General features: G+C 41.6%; 1 protein-coding gene across 3 annotated transcripts; it reads left to right on the top strand.

Moving 5' to 3' along the window:
* The first annotated feature begins 984 nt into the window (after positions 1–984).
* On the top strand, positions 985–14,638 carry LOC135503593 (cytosolic carboxypeptidase 1-like). Of its 3 annotated transcripts, XM_064797208.1 has the most exons (23): positions 985–1,089; positions 2,174–2,404; positions 2,792–2,859; positions 3,507–3,573; positions 3,715–3,861; positions 4,224–4,355; positions 5,050–5,181; positions 5,532–5,678; positions 6,070–6,294; positions 6,754–6,798; positions 8,021–8,160; positions 8,378–8,470; positions 8,771–9,552; positions 9,650–9,878; positions 10,035–10,191; positions 10,465–10,697; positions 10,836–10,989; positions 11,557–11,737; positions 12,029–12,296; positions 12,628–12,804; positions 13,012–13,157; positions 13,441–13,477; positions 13,977–14,050. In XM_064797208.1, exons 2-22 carry the CDS (start codon positions 2,260–2,262, stop codon positions 13,451–13,453), a joined length of 3,681 nt encoding a protein of 1,226 aa, XP_064653278.1. In that variant the 5' UTR covers positions 985–1,089; positions 2,174–2,259; the 3' UTR covers positions 13,454–13,477; positions 13,977–14,050. The 3 variants fall into 3 exon arrangements, with proteins under 3 accessions (XP_064653278.1, XP_064653276.1, XP_064653277.1); XM_064797206.1 differs by lacking the exon at positions 13,441–13,477 and having other exon boundaries at positions 13,977–14,638; XM_064797207.1 differs by lacking the exons at positions 6,754–6,798; positions 13,441–13,477 and having other exon boundaries at positions 13,977–14,638.
* Positions 14,639–16,623: the final 1,985 nt, after the last annotated feature.

Here is a 16,623-nt window from a genome sequence, read left to right as displayed (position 1 = left end):
GTTCCATCCTAAGATACAGGTTTTTGACACTCCTACATTTAAAACCACTGATGAAACTTTATAAAACACCCTCGTTTTGCGCCAGATCGTGTCTCCATCTTATTAGTGTCGACGAACTGAATCGGCATGCTCCAGCGCTATTGTCCTCCAGGCTTTTGGACCGGTGCAAATCAATAGTCTCATCCTTTTGCTCAGTTGACCTTGTACCACCTCGAGACTTCTCCATACAAGCCCCGTTCTTTTTGTTGTTGGACCACGTGCCATATCGTGACTTCTCCATACTGAGACCCCTTCTTCATGTTTAATTTACCTTGTGCCATCTCGTGATTTTTCCATACAAGTCCCCTTCTTTTTGTTCAATTTACCTTGTACCATCTCTTGACTTCTGTCGGCCTATACAAGTCCCCTTCTTTATGTTCAATTTATACCTTGTGTTATCTCGTGATTTCTCCATACAAGTCCCCTTCTTTTTGTTCAATTTACCTTGTGCCATCTCTTGACTTCTCCATACAAGTCCCCGCCTGAAAATACCTTTTTAAGCCTGAAATTACAGGTCCGAATGGAATTATGCATTACGTGATAATGACTAAAAAGCCTGAATTCAGGCTATAGGTTGAAGACTCTCATGCCTGCATGGTGTAAATCTCCGTCATGGGCAGACCCCTGCATGATGTAGGCCTACCCGGGATGTACACCTGCTTGGATTTTGTCAAAATTATTGTTCCAGGGATCCAGTCAACAAGTTTCAACCAAAAAATTCTGTTAAATTTTTTTACGATTTTTTCATAGATTGACCCGACTATCTTGCTATTAGCCGATCTACACTTTGGCCACTCTAGTCTCGCGAGATCCATACCAAGCGAGTGCCGGCCCTGTTGAGCTGATTGTAACTGGTGGTGTCGTTGTCCGTAACATACCCTGCCTCGGGAGTGTATAGCTGGGGACACCCGACCGCCTTCTGCGGGAAATCCCCTGCGTCATACTGGTCACGTGACGGTGATCGAATGTGTTGTGATTATTTCCGATTTGTAATCGTCAAGTATTCCCGTTTTATTCACCGATTCCTGACGAAAACTCTTAATCCATTAGGTAAGTCTTGAAAAACAGAATGTACAGATGTGTTCTGTTGGAGATTTGTTGTGATCATTATGGAGGAAACATCCAAAAAAGCCAGATTTTGTGACGTAATGCATTGATGTACAGCATGCATTGCATTACTACATGCACATTGACATTCACATTGACATTGCACTCATCAGGCAGGGTAAACTGGCCCTAGCGCTGCTAGAAATCCTTTACAAAATTCGAGAGTGAGGTAGGGTGGGCTGCCCTGACAAATCGTCCCTGACTAGGCCCTATGGAGAGCACTGCCATGTCAGCACTGGCCGTGCGCTTCCTCAAGTTGAAAGTTTGTATCAAATTGCTGGGGCCAGTTGGTGGTGGTGGTGTGTGTGTGTGGGGGGGGGGGGGGGGGGGGCTAGAAGGGCAGTGGCCAGTGCTTGTACCCATATTCTTACAATTCTCTTGTGGGCCGGTGTGAATCGTGGCACTGATTTTTACCCATTTTTCACACATTCAGACTGTGCAATTGGACTAAAAAGTCCAGAGGACATGAAAAAGCTCCAGTTCATACATGATCCCACAAAACCTTTTTTGGCATGGCAGACTTCTCAAGCATGCTGTGAGGTCATAATTGCTAATGACTATTGATTGGTTATGTTTGGGTGAGTTTTCACACTGCCTTGCTGTGTGTAGTCTTTATTTGTATAAGAAAGCATGCACCCTGTTTACTGAGATTTGTGTTATAAACCCTGTAAATTGGTGAATCATTTGTGTGGTGTTACTGTTATTTTCTGTGCTATATAACAGAAGAGACAACCTGCAATGCAGCTGAATTATTTTCAAGGTTGTTGTTCTGGCATGTGACAGCAAGAATGTTATACATTCCAGTGTTTCTGCCAGAAATAAATTCAAGGGGGGGCAAAACCATAATTTTGCAGTAAATCCTGGTCAAAACAACAAATTTTGCCTGTTTTTGGACAATTTAGGGGGGGGCAACTGCCCCCCTTGCCCCCCCTCTGGGGGAAACCCTGCATTCTGGCAGGGAGTTATAGGTTGTTTCCAGCCAATATGGTCGTTTATACATGTAGATTGTCTTTTTGTACACTTTCAGGCCTGTTGATCGAGATGTAGCAATGCACTGAAGATCTTTGATATTTACCACCTTACGCTGAGTTTCAGCATCACCTTCTCACCAACATGGAACGAGGTTGCCGGTACAGGACACTCTTCGAAAGTCTTGACAAGTTGAACAATCACCGCAGTTCTGTGCGGTCGAATTCTGATGATATACAACAGTATCGTTACAATTCATCCAAGTTGCTCAACTGCGTCAACACACAAGGTAACTTGTCAACAACTTTTTTGATTGGAACGTTTATTTTAGAATAATAATGTACTGCCTGATGGAATAATGATAATTTTCCGTCTATAACTGTATTACTAGTAGCAATGGATTAGATCTGTATAGGGATAAATCTATATTTGCAAGCTAGCAGGCTCAATAGATCAGCCAAATGCCCATCAAGACAACTTTAATGTTTAAAATAAAGTGTACAGTAAAATAGAACTTCCCTATTTGGGACACCCTTGGGGCTGAGAAATGCTGGCCTATGAGAGGTGTCCTGATGGGTCGAATTTCTTAATGGAATTTGAATAGAAAAGCCACAAAGGCAATCCCATTTCTAATGTTACATACTTTTTAAAGCATTCCTATATAAATGTATTTCAGACAAGTTGAACCGGGACAGTTTAGTGAAGAATGGTGGCTATGTTGACACTCTGATTACAACTTTAGAGGTAAGTTGCAATGACATGAATAAAGCCTAAATATTGTGCTTTATTTGGTAAATACCCTCAAGTTCTCCTCAAGCATGTTACCTATTATTTTGGACCTGGTCGGTAACAACACTTGGCTCGTCAAATAGTTTGCTTTGAGTTTTAAAACTACATAGTAGGGAACTAGTTTTACCCTGTTGACATAATAAAGTCTGTCACTATTAAAACACATTATGTAAATGATGTACACATGAAAAAAATGAACTTATGACCGTTTAGAACTAAAACAGAAAATGTATTCCGGTCGAACGCAATAAAATATGCTGGCAGTGTTTGACCTTGGGAAATCAGCAGGGTATATGCACACCAGTCAATTGATCTGATGATATAGATTTCAATTTTCCTCTCATTAAATAGCACCAGCAAATAGCCCAGGCATGAATGTGGATCAAATCTACATTTAGAGTGGTTCATAAATAACCTGGTACATGTTCTATACTTGATCAGCTGTCAATATGCTTTGGTTCAGTAAACCTTGCTGCCGCACTATGAAGAAAATGTTTTGAGGGTGCATGCACGCATGTACTGGTGCATGTATACATTCTTTTTAGAAAATAATCAAAAGTTTAAGTTAAGATTTTTCAATTCATCTTTCATCTTTGTTTCAGTTGGCATCAGATTCTACTGTCCTTCATAACATAGTGCTGGTGGTGATTGAGCTGATTGGAAGAGCTCGTAAGTAATTGCCATGGGTGGATTGGAATAGAAGCAATTAATGGGGCTCTCCAAAAATTATACCCCTGAGACTGCGGGCCCCAATGCAAATGATAAGACTTGTTTTATTGTACCATCACTAAATCTTTTATTTATTTCCAGAGGTTGGAAAGAGAGCATCCATATTCGTCGCCCACGGTGCTACTCAAGTCCTGTTTCATGTCTTGGTCCAGGAATCCAAGGAACAAAGCTCACATCCAGATTTCATTATCTCTTGCCACCAAGCCCTGGCCAAACTTGGACCAAAAGGTGAACTGATTATTAATTAACTCGTTACGTGTCTGGTATGGCAGATATTGTTTGATTCATAGACAAGCAAACCATGACCATTGCAACAATATACTCGTACATGGTCTGTCAGCTTTATTTGAAGTGGACCACAGATGTGCAAACACTTCGTTTGGGTGTAACCCCCTGGGTTCTTTCTGTCCCACGAGTGGTAGGTCAAGAGGGGTAGGACAATGCTGATACAAACATCTGGTGGATCCGTGGAGCATGCTCAAAGTATATATCTAAGGGCAGCCTTTTCAATAATCACTTCCACAAGTTTGCAGCATCTACCACTCGGACTGCTATGCACAATACTTAAAAGTCAGTGTTCTGTGTTTCAGATCGTAAGTTTGGTGTGAAGGCGCGGCTTGGCCAGGCTCTTGGAGTGACACTCGGCATGATAAGGAATCACCTGTCCGGGTATAAGGTCCTCCAACCACTGCTGCATGTCCTGAAACTGTATTCGGCAAATGGTAAGCAAAGATTTTTACAATGCTTTAGAAATTGTTACTGCATGTTCTATAGTCATTAGTATTCAAGTTTGATCCAACCGCATCCCACTCTCACTGCCCATTTTCTGAATGTTGTGAATACTGGTCCAAAAATAATCTCAAAAGGTCCTAAATTGACCGAGTATCGAAAAAACTGAGTCCTTGAATTGAAGACACTTGAAGTACTTATCATAGAACATAAAGACGATAACCCTCTTGGAAACTATTCATCCTGTATTGACCTCGTAGAACCAGTCATTTCTGGAATTGATAATTAATTGATTTATGGATAATATGTTTGTTTGAGACGGCCTGATCTGATTGATATTACGGACAGTTCATTCAGTGCAAGAATGAATGACAACACTGGTTGAAGTCAGTTTCCATCTTGTCGCAGTGACCTGGCTCCTTAACAATTTGACTGCCGTGGAACCTCCCTTAGTGGACACCTCTCTATTAGGAACAACCTCACTATTAAGGACCTATTAGTGTTGGTCCCAAATTGGTTGTTTCTATTCAAGTTGACGTACCGGTACATGAAATGAAATTCAAAGCACCTATTCAAATCATGATGTATTTCAAACAAAAAAACTGTATGAAAAATTTGAAAATGTACAGTTTTTTATACTTAGTAGTTTTTGATGAAGATGTACCTAACTATGACTCTTCCTTCCAGCTGTGAATGCCTCCTACCTGGGAAAGAATGGTGCTGTAACCTACTTATTCAAGATCCTCCAAATTTGTGGAAGAAAACATTTGACCATTGTCAAACATGCGCTGGATACCCTGGGCTTGTTGGTCAAATCAAGTAAGTAGAAAGTGATCAAGACCTTACACCCACTCCCTCATCGTCATGCCCCTTATCCCTTGGGGCAGAAGCCTGCATTTACAGTCATAGTCTACTTGGGTATGATTTCAAGTTTTCTTGAAGGTCTCTTTTAACCAGTCCATTCTGTATTCTTACTGACAACCAGTGCCTAGGCCTACCAAATTGCTTAGATTTGAAATTTGAACACCCTCTTTTAAAATCACCGGATCATCGTCATAAACTTCATGATATAAACCATAATATGAAACTAGGGGCTTAGTTTTCGGACAGATTTTTGGTACGAAATATACCTCTATATATACATGTAATATATCGTTCGTTCTTTTCAGAGAGTAATTCTGCTCGAGCAGTAGGCCAGGGTGGTGTCCCTATTCTGCTGACCATGTTTTATGATTGGCATAGGGCGGACACTAAGAACAGACACATTGCTCTTCGCAAGTCTATTCTGAGCGTACTTAGACATATCATTAATCTTAGTAAGTATTGAAACATTTGAAAATCAACCTGGATTTCAAAGCATTTTTTAAGTGACGAAGAGTGTCACTCCCCTGGATAGAATGGTGGCCAAGCACAGATTTAAACAATATAAATGGTTAAGTGTCTTTCTCAAGGACACTCAAGTGCCCACGAACACGCAACTTACTTGGCTGCAACCTGCGATTGTTGCACATAGCAGTGATTATAGTCACAATTCACTGCGACTTAAATTGCTTGTTCGCGACCCTGCGCTTCAGATGAAAGAGCAGAACCTCCCTTATTCGTTATTGACACAATGACCTCCTGATTATAAGCCTAATGCCGTTGGAATATGCCAGCGATCATCCTTGATTGTCAAGAATGAAATACATGTGAATTCAAATTTTTCAGAATCAGGAAGGAAAGCCCTGATGGAGGCAGACGGCATTCGATTCTTATACACAGCCTGCCAAGAGTCTGTTGAAGTCCGCGAGCTCGAGAGCCTCATCTTCACTGCCAGCTTCATAATGAGGCGATGCTTCCCCAAGAACAAGATGCCAGTACCCGCCGTTAGGAGTACGTTGGTGTTCCCGTTACCCGAGAGCGATTTCCATATCATTGAAGTGTGCCCAGAAGGTAATGAAAGTTTTTATTTCTGACGGATGTACTGATTTAGGGATTTGTGTTCATGCAGAATGGTATGGCGTAGTTAGTCATTTTACCTCAAGTCTCAAGAGGTCTGAGCGCACATTGGAAGTTGTGACCAATATCGTGTTATTGCCTGACATTGGGCAGCAAGATTGAAATTTCGTAGTTCTTAAAAAGTATATCTCATGGGGCAGCAGTAGCACTGTGGAAGAGCTTCGATCTCATGATCGAAAGCTTATGGGTCCTACTCACGCTCACTGATGATTGAGTTCAATGATGGCATTATAGCAGCTCCTCTAAACCCCAGATATATTTCTGTGGAAACCAGGATAGTAATCATTACCAAGAAGTACTTTGACCGTGGTTTGTGATACCACCTCAGAAAAGCGCTACATGAAGTGAAAGTTATCCTCATTGTTATAAAAAACAATTGTTTCATTTTTGAAGGTTTGGTGACCAGGGAAGTGGTGCCTGCTAAAAAACCTAAAAAAGGTTTCATTTTATTATTCATAGGTTTTGGGGTATTTCTTTTCATCATATACTCAAAATGTATTGATCTGTCAGACATGCTATGAAAACCATCCAAATTTTCTATCTAAAAAGAGCTAGAACACATGTCAGTTGACATTTTTTGGGGTATTTTTGGGATGCATGTGGTATATGATGAATATGTTTACGGCCCTTGTGTCTGGTCCTCGGCACCAGATCGCACTCGTTGATTTTCTCTGGCTCGAAGCCTCTCATCCTTCACCTTTGACCTCACTCTTTCACCTTTGGAGGCCGGAGAGAAACAACTCATGCCATCAGATGGCGCTGATCAGACACTCGGGCAGTATTCTTGTTGGATGGTGTTACCATGCATGTCCTTTAATCAGTGGTGAGGGATTCTGGACCAAAGCATGCACTTTTAATGGCTTGCTGTAAAATATTGCTTATTCTGCATTTGCCCCTGTCATTTAATTAATTAATCGCCACAATATATCATAAACGTCTCGGTCCGCATATCTTTTGGATATCATTGATTCTAAAAAGCATTCAATATCACCAAATGTTTTACAATGTGAACATTCTATTTGGTAGGGCTGTCAATGTCAAAAACCTATGCCCGGCATAGCCTATGGCCCACATTGGTGTAGGTTATTTCCCAAACATGATTTCCCAATATTTATGTTGCTTTCTCCACTTTTCGTACTTACAATAGGTCTTGGTTTCTGTCTAACTAACTTTCCCAGGACATCCGCATGTCGTGTCAAATGTTTTGTCAACTTCATGCCAATAACTGTAATATTTTGTTTTAGTAACAGTAACAATGTATTAATCAATCGATTTTATTCATTTAAAATCATTCGTGGTATAGAGTTAATTTATTTTTGAAATGGATTAGGGAAGTTACTAAATAATATTGAGTGAAAAAGCAAAAACACTGACAGGGCTGTCGCCAAATGTACATGTAACTTCGCTAAAGGTTTAAAAAACAAAAAAACGTACCATGTTATCCACTTTGGTATTCAGAATTAAAAATAGAGTTGAAAGTTACTGAAATTTTTACTGTGCAAAGAAGCAGTAGATACTTTTGTAATCTCTCAAACCAAATACATGCACATGTCAGTACTATTTTTTTCCCAAATTTTCGATTAAGCAATGCATAAATATATTGTGTATCACAGCCGACACCCCTCTCCCCGTGTTTTGAATCTGTCCGTTTCCTTTTTAGCTCTGGCGTCAACAAAGCCACACTCCTCCCCATTGGCTGCTACTGCTGACGATAACGGCGATGATAGCTCTGTTGACAACGATGATGACATCAGTTCCGAAGAGGACCAATTGGACCAAAAGAAAAGAGCTGACTCTGAGGTAGGTTGTATGCACAGTGAAGTGACCTGCCCAAAACTCAGACGAGCAAAGTGAGGAAAATTGAGCTGAGAGGTCCTGATTAGAGAGGTCATATTGAATGGAAACAACCAATTTTGGATCAAAACTACTGTCCTTGATAGAGAGGTTCTTCTTAATAGAGGGGCTTCCGCTTAAGGAGGTTCCACTGTAAATGTATTTGTTTTTGTCTGTATTCAAGGATGAAGAAGTGGGTAATGAACCACCCTACCTGCGGACTGCCACAGACCTCCAGATGTACCAGAAGTTTTTCCCGGAGTTGTTTGAGTTCGAGGTAATTCATTTCCATTTGAAACCAAAATGTTATTTGAAAAATTGCTCTTCCTGAGTAAGAAAGCAATGACTATACATGTATTTTTGTCAATGAAATATGAACATGGATGGAACACCAGTAACCAAATTCTGGCAGCCAACATCATATTTTGCCTATCGCCAAATGAAAATGAGCAAATTTGTCAAATTTTAGCATCACACAAATCTCAGGGTTTACAGTACAAACAGACAGGATATTGGTATTTGATGAAGTGCCTGAAAATAATATTTCTACTTCAATATTTTCTTGTTCTGTCAACAGGCTGGATCTGATGATGAAGACACAGCCGATAAACCAATTGTGATCCCAACTGCTGAGTCAGGAAGAGCTACCCTACCACCAACGAGTCGACCCCAGCGTAGTGTCAAATCTGCTGATAGCATTTCTCGACGAAATCCTATATTACAAGACTGTCCTAGCTTGCCGAAATTTCCTACGTTTAGCACAAGTGAAGATTGCAGTTCGGTTTATAAATTAGACACTAGTTATCCCTTCGATTTAGATTTTCCAAACTCTCGCAATAGGACTAGTAAAATCACTGAAAATAGTGTGAGTGGTAACTCTTCTGAAGGTGCTGCAACGAACTTCAAGTCTGGTGCTACTGTGATATCGTTAAGTCCAAAAGTTTCCCCAACGTCTGCCAGGAGACCATCGAATTCAGCACTCGGGGCGAAAAGTGGTGTGTCGAATTCTTCAGCGAGCGGTAGTAGAGGAAGTAAGAAAACATCTGTCTCAAAAAACCTCAAATATCCACCACGTCGTAGGAGTCGGACTCGTTCAGATGATGGAAATGGGTTTTTAGAATGTAGCGGGTCTTCCATTTCATTTGGTGGTGCTTCATCCGAAACCGGAGATGAGAATATGATAGACGATTTTGAAGAGGAATACGATTGTACGAATGATAGTCCTGAGATAGTACGAGAGATTGCCAGTAACACAGTCACGGTTGGCCGGATGAGTAAGATTGCGTATCCAGACTTGCATGGCCATCGCCCACCACCGTTTCCTGAGCCACAGTATGATAGGAAGTTTGGAGTGCAAAGGTTCGTGTTAAGTTTTACAGATTTTGTTAGTGGTAAAGTCCCGGGCCAAGTATAAGATAACACCAGGGATATATTTTTTCATATTTATCTGTTTCAGAGCCAAAATCTTTGAGGACATTGACCGTATGATAAATCCCGACACTGTGATAGATCGAGTCGTATACAACATGGATGCGTTAGTGTCGTCTGCTCAAGGCACCTACACATCAGCCTATAGCAACCTGACGAATAGAGATGAGCTGCGTGTGAGCAGGGCCGAGGATTACTCTGACGCTCTGAATTTCAATGCACAGTTTGAAAGTGGCAACTTGAGGAGAGTGATTCAGGTATGGTGAACCACGTAATTTTTGTAGGTGTTTATTTTCACAGATTTCGTGAATAACCAAGTTTTGCAAAAAAGAAATTTTGAAAACTTCTCCAGTTTCTCCAGCCCACTCAAACAGGATCCAGATGAAATTGTGCATGAACTTTTTGTTCGTCAGGTTCGACAATATGAATATGATCTGATTCTAAGTCCCGACATCAACACCAATCATCATCACCAGTGGTTCTACTTTGAAATCAGCAACATGGAGGCAGGCATCAAGTACAGGTTTAACATCGTCAACTGTGAGAAGCCAAACAGCCAGTTCAACTTTGGTAAGAATTTTTTAATTTCTGATTTTATTGGCCCTATTACAATACCGGTTCACAGTTGAAAGAGGAAGAGATATCAGTGACTCGCGCACAATGCACCTGTCATCATCATCATTATCATCAACAGCGTCTTGGTCCAGACTTTCACCTTTGCCATAAGGGTTCGGGGTGTCCTTTGTTGAGAAGGGATTCAGATGAAGAAAAGTAAAGTGCATCATTTTCTGGCCACTTCACATAGCATTGCACCTCCTTCAGATCAATTTTTTACCGCTTCAGGAATGCAGCCAGTGATGTACTCAGTAGCTGAGGCAGTTGCTGGTCGGCCCCATTGGGTGCGAGCAGGCACTGACATCTGTTACTACAAGAACCACTTCCTCAGGAGCTCACAAACAACCGGAGGTGTACCAGGAAAGATGTTCTACACAACTACATTCACTGTCAAGTTCCAGCATGAAAATGACGTGTGCTATTTGGCCTACCATTACCCTTACACTTACACTATGTTACAGGTAGGTTCTTTGTTTAGTGAGATTGAGGGATTCTTTTCTTCCTCTAATAGCATTAGATTTTCTATTCATGGCTATACTACCATGAAAGAGCCAAGAAAAAAACCCGAAGTTTTAAAATCTTTGCAACCACTTTTTCAGACACATATCTACAAGTGGGAGAATGGAATAGATGCATCCAATATCTATTTCCGCAACCAGAGTCTCTGTGATACACTTTCTGGTAACAGTGTACCAGTGTTGACCATCACGTCCTACCCACAGTCCAACTCAGCAGAGTCATTGGAACAATTCAGTAAGTCAATGCAATTCAAATGTTGTCTAATGGAAATGAAGCGAGCCCTCAAAACTCATCTATTTCAGATCGTTTACGATGTGTGACATTCCTAATATCTTATCTTGCAATTCAAATGTTATAATCCATATTAGTATTATCGAATTTTCTGGACTTTTACAATGTTTTCAGAACTTTTCTTCTTGGTCGTTTTTATCTGCTGTGCAGTGCTCTGGAGCATGCATGGCATGTACAGAGCACTTTAATATATGGTATTTTATTATTATTTATGAATCAGTTGATGGCAATTTTTACTTGATATGATAAACAATGCAGTCCTTGCAAAACCGCAACCATAAAACAGTCCCTTCAAATCAAACTTGACTGAGAAACTGTGCATAGCTTCATCTTGGTAATGCTGACTCGGGACAACTGGATTTCAGTAGGTAAATCTAGTTTCGGTTGACTTCGTTACCAGTGTGTGCTCCAATGCCTTATGCCCACAGTGGTGTGATCAAGTCGGCATGTAACATGGACACACTGCTGTCTGAACCTACTTCAACTGAATATTCTTTGTGTCTGCTTCAGGGAATAGGCCCTACATCTTCCTCTCCGGCCGAGTCCACCCTGGTGAGAGTAATGCCAGTTGGGTGATGAAGGGCACCATCCAGTTCTTGCTGTGTGATAAACCAGCTGCCCAGGCGCTGAGGGACATGTATGTCTTCAAGATAGTACCGATGTTGAATCCAGATGGCGTTGTCAATGGAAAGTAAGTACAGATATCAAAAGACAAATTCATATTTCCTGAGATAGAGGGCGATACTGTATTAACCTAAATGATATTTGCGGTTTGATTAGATTCCAACACTTAGGGTTCTATCACTCTCAGCCTTGAGACAGCTAAGCTTAGGTGTTTCCTGCTCGGATCCTGCATTTCATCACTTGTCATTTTCATGGTTCCAGTTAGTTCCTGCCGGCTGCTTATCGTCTGTAGCTGCCAATACATAGGCTAAATCTGCTCTTGTTGTCCAAATAAAAATGTATTTCATCTCTTTCCCAGCCACCGTTGCTCCCTGACTGCCGAAGACCTGAACCGAAGATGGCTCCATCCGTGTCCCAAACTTCATCCAACGATCTACCACACCAAGGGATTATTACAGTACTTACATATGATCGGGAAGAATCCGTTGGTTTACTGCGACTACCACGGCCACTCCAGGCGCAAGAACACATTCCTGTACGGTTGTAGTCCGAGCCAGTCCTGGCAGACGGAGGACGTTGATAATCCCACAGTCATTGGTACAAAACTGGAAGATGTGGGCTACAAGGTGGGTCTTAACAAAGATGCAAAGTAAAAAAATCATATGGGCTTAACAATCATAAAATACAAACAGCTTGTCACTGAACTCCACAACTTAACTTGATGTTTGATGTTTATGACTTACCCGATGATATGCTTTTAATACTTCCAAGGAAATTTGATTTGAAGTCTGTTGTGTCAATTGCACCCTCTTTGCCTCTTAAGTCAGTTGAGCTTCGGGTCTGACTGGTGTCTGTCGTTCCTTCCATCCATCGGTGGACACATTGCGCGTTTTGTAACCGATTGGCCTTGGCACTTCAAATCATATTACCTAATAATGTATTCCTTTCTATTTGTAGACACTGCCAAAGATTCTGCAAAACAGTGCTCCCTGTTTCTCACTCAGTAACTGTAGCAACATAGTTGAGAAGACCAAGGAGGGTTCCGCTCGAGTAGTCGTCTGGCGGCAGATTAGGATTGTTAGGAGCTATACAATGGAGAGTAGTTACTGTGGCTGTGATCAGGGACAATACAGGGTAAGCTGGTCACATTCAGTCTATTTGTCAATGAGGATTATAACAAAAATAATTAAGAGGATCATAAAAACATGCGTGCATAGGACTTTTCAATCGTGCTTTAGAAATGCAAAAAAAGACTAAACCACCTGACATGAGTATGAAGGAAAAATTTGGGATTTTTTTCATTGCCTATCATGTATTTATTCTCTCATGGATCTATTTTAGGGATTACATATCAGTACCCGTGAATTGGAGGAAATGGGACGAAAGTTTGCAGAGGCATTGTTGAAAATCAAGAACACGCGATCACGTCCCAGTGACAGTAGCACCACACTTCAGATTCAGTCATCAGACACCAGAGAGGACCAAGGGTAAGTAATATCGAGCTGCTCTGGTATTCAGTTTGGTCGAGGGAAAATGACCTTGTTCATGGGGAATTGGTCCAGCTAAATGCAGGACATGGATGTGCATGCCCAGATTGGTTGAGTGACCACCTCCTGGGTCATATTCTGTGCATGAATAGTATATGAATCATCCTTACCTGGCACATTGCTTTTTGTTTCATTTCCTTCTTGAGTGATGTGTGCAAATTTAGATTTCCTATTGATGGTGGAAGACAATTCCTCGATTCAAGTTTAAATCTTTTTGTTAAAGGTCAAGATCCTAAAGCTGGACTTCTTTGTTTGTTGAGGTTTGCATGCATTTTGTTATTTGGGTCCAAGTCCTGATGCATGTAAATTTGTAGAATGTATAAGGCTGCTGTTAGGGTCGGTTTGTGGTCTATCCTGTTGACGTATTCACTCATTCTCTGTCTATATAATGCACCATGTTTTCCATATTTTTTCACCTTATTGTCACCAAGTGTCTGTTAATGGTTTGTCACTTCATGTAGCTGTCCTAATATGTCAGATACAAGAGGTTCATTATCGGGTGTCTGAAGTTGGCTTCTAGCTTTTACCAACTGGGCACTAAAGTGCCGTGCAAACGAACAATTTAAATCAATCATAATCGCTGCTGTGTGCAACAAAAAGATCTTTCATCTGCTATTTTCTTCAGCAGCAAATGCCTTGGAGTTGTAAAGCCTTGTGATCTGGAAACATTTAACTAACTATTGCCAGCTTGCAGTTTATGCTAGTTGATAAAATATTCCTTTCAAGACGTTTCTTATGATTACTCTTGTACTCTTCCAGGTTGGAACTGCAAGGTGCTACAGCGGGGGAGTTAGTAGACGATCTGGATGGCGGGGAGTCGACGTCAAGTGACGAGGATCAGTATGAAGAGGACGACGAGGAAGAAGAGGATGATATCGATGTCTTTTAACGGGAGAGCGTTCACAGACTGTGTGCATGCCCCAACAGCAGGTAGCTTCCCACTTGTTGGTGAAATCTACCTGTGGCTAAACTGCTGGCGCTTCTCTGGGTCTGAGTGATAGACTGATGTTTGTACTTACTGTCTAACTCTGTCTCAAAAACTGTGATGTTGTGCTGAAAGGGCATTGCACACTGCCTGTTAGATACTGTGATAGAGAGCTCCCGGGTTCAACTCCTGGTGCAGTCGCTACTCGGTTCCCAATAATAATTCTAAAAAACAGGAAATATGTAAAGAGTATCATCATTAACACTGGCTTTGTTTCTGTCTATTGGTAGATTTCGTTTAGTTTTGATGTAATTGTTGGTCACTATGGCATATCCATTACTAAATTAAGTTACAAGTTTATGTTAAATACATGTAGTTCTATGAGTTATGATTCTGGCATTTCATTTGATTTAATGGCTTGTTCATAGATACATACAGTATCTATTGTGTGTTGTTACTTGTAAAATATTTTATGGAAATAAATTATTTTGATGTATGGAATGAATTTTTGTGAGTGGCATTTGGGCTGAAACTGGCATTCACGTATTCCAGAAGAGTGGGAGCAAGAGGAAAGTCCCTTTTCTTTTACAACTTGTGGCTGGTGCTGCAGGAGGAATTATAGTCCCCTGTCTTTCACAACCTGCCGCTGGTGTCGGAGAAGAAAGACCGGGGTTATTCCTCCTGCTATACCAGCTGCAACGTGATAAGACGAGGGACTATTTTTACTTCTACACCAGTCACAAGTTGTAAAAGACAGGGGACTAGTGCTACTATTACACAAGTTTCAAATTGAAAAAGAAGGGACTATCCCTCCTGCTACACCAGCCACAAGTTGTAAACGGTGGACTAAGCTTCCTCTAATGCCAGCTGCTAGTTGAGGAAGATGGGACTATTCCTCCTGCCACACCAATCACAAGTTGTAAACGGCCGGGAAACTAACCCTACTTGCCAGCTGCAAGTCTATGCCTCGAGCCACACCAAGTTGTGAAATACAGGGGAATATTCCTCCTACTACACCAGTCACAAGTTGATAAAGACAAGGGACTATTCTTACTTCTACACCAGTCACAAGTTGTAAAAGATAGGGTACTAATCCTGTTACACCAGTTTTTCAGAAAGACAGCCCAGGGACTAACCCTCTCATCTACCACCTGCTATTGTGTAAAAGACAGGGGAGTATTTTCTCCTGCTACACCAGTCTCAAGTCGTGAAAGACGGGACGACCAATCCTCCTGCTGCACCAGCAACGAGTTGTGAAAGACAGGGGACTAATCCTCATGTTTTCATCAGATGCAAGTTGAAGAAGATTGGGAACAATTAGTCCAGCTACACCAGCCACCAGATGTAAGACAGCGGACTATCCCTCCTCTAACACCTGCCACTGGTTGATCAAGACAAGGGACCTTCAATCTTCCTACACCAGCTACAAGTTGTAAAAGGCGGGGGACTCTTCCTCCTGCTAAGTCAGCTGCAAGACGAGACTATGCCTCAAGCTACACACACCAATCACAAGTTGTGAAATATGGAACTATTCCTGTTACTCAAGCTGCAAGTTGAGGAAGATGGGACTAATCCTCTTGCTACACCGGTCACAAGTTGTGAAACACCGGGGATAATTCCTCCTGCTACACCAGCCAAAAGTTGTAAGATCAAAGCAGACTAATGCTGCTTAAACGCCAGCTGGGGTGGACGGGACTATTCCTCCTACTACACCAGTCTCATGTTGTGAAAGACAAGAGGACTAATCCTCCTATTACACCAGTCTCATGTTGTGAAAGACGGGGGACTTATCCTCCTATTACACCAGTCTCATGCTGTGAAAGACAGGGGACTAATCTTCCTATTACACCAGTCTCATGTTGTGAAAGACAGGGGACTAATCCTCCTATTACACCAGTCTCAAACTCTGAAAGACGGGGGACTAATCCTCCTACTACACCAGTCTCAAGTTATGAAAGACAGGGGACTAATCCTCCTATTACACCAGTCTCAAACTCTGAAAGACAGGGGGACTAATCCTCCTACTACACCAGTCTCAAGTTGTGAAAGACAGGGGACTAATCCTCCTATTACACCAGTCTCAAGTTGTGAAAGACAAGGGACTAATCCTCCTACTACACCAGTCTCAAGTTGTGAAAGACAGGGGACTAATCCTCCTATTACACCAGTCTCAAACTCTGAAAGACAGGGGACTAATCCTCCTATTACACCAGTCTCAAACTCTGAAAGACAGGGGGACTAATCCTCCTACTACACCAGTCTCAAGATGTGAAAGACAGGGGACTAATCGTCCTATTACACCAGTCTCAAACCCTGAAAGACAGGGGACTAATCCTCCTACTACACCAGTCTCAAGTTATGAAAGACAGGGGACTAATCCTCTTATTACACCAGTCTCATGCTGTGAAAGACAGGGGACTTATCTTCCTATTACACCAGTCTCATGTTGTGAAAGACAGGGGACTAATCCTCCTATTACAC

Source organism: Lineus longissimus, chromosome 2, assembly GCF_910592395.1.
Source record: "Lineus longissimus chromosome 2, tnLinLong1.2, whole genome shotgun sequence".
In the NCBI taxonomy this organism is placed as follows: Eukaryota; Metazoa; Nemertea; class Pilidiophora; order Heteronemertea; family Lineidae; genus Lineus; species Lineus longissimus.
This window is presented reverse-complemented; position numbering and strand designations above follow the sequence as displayed.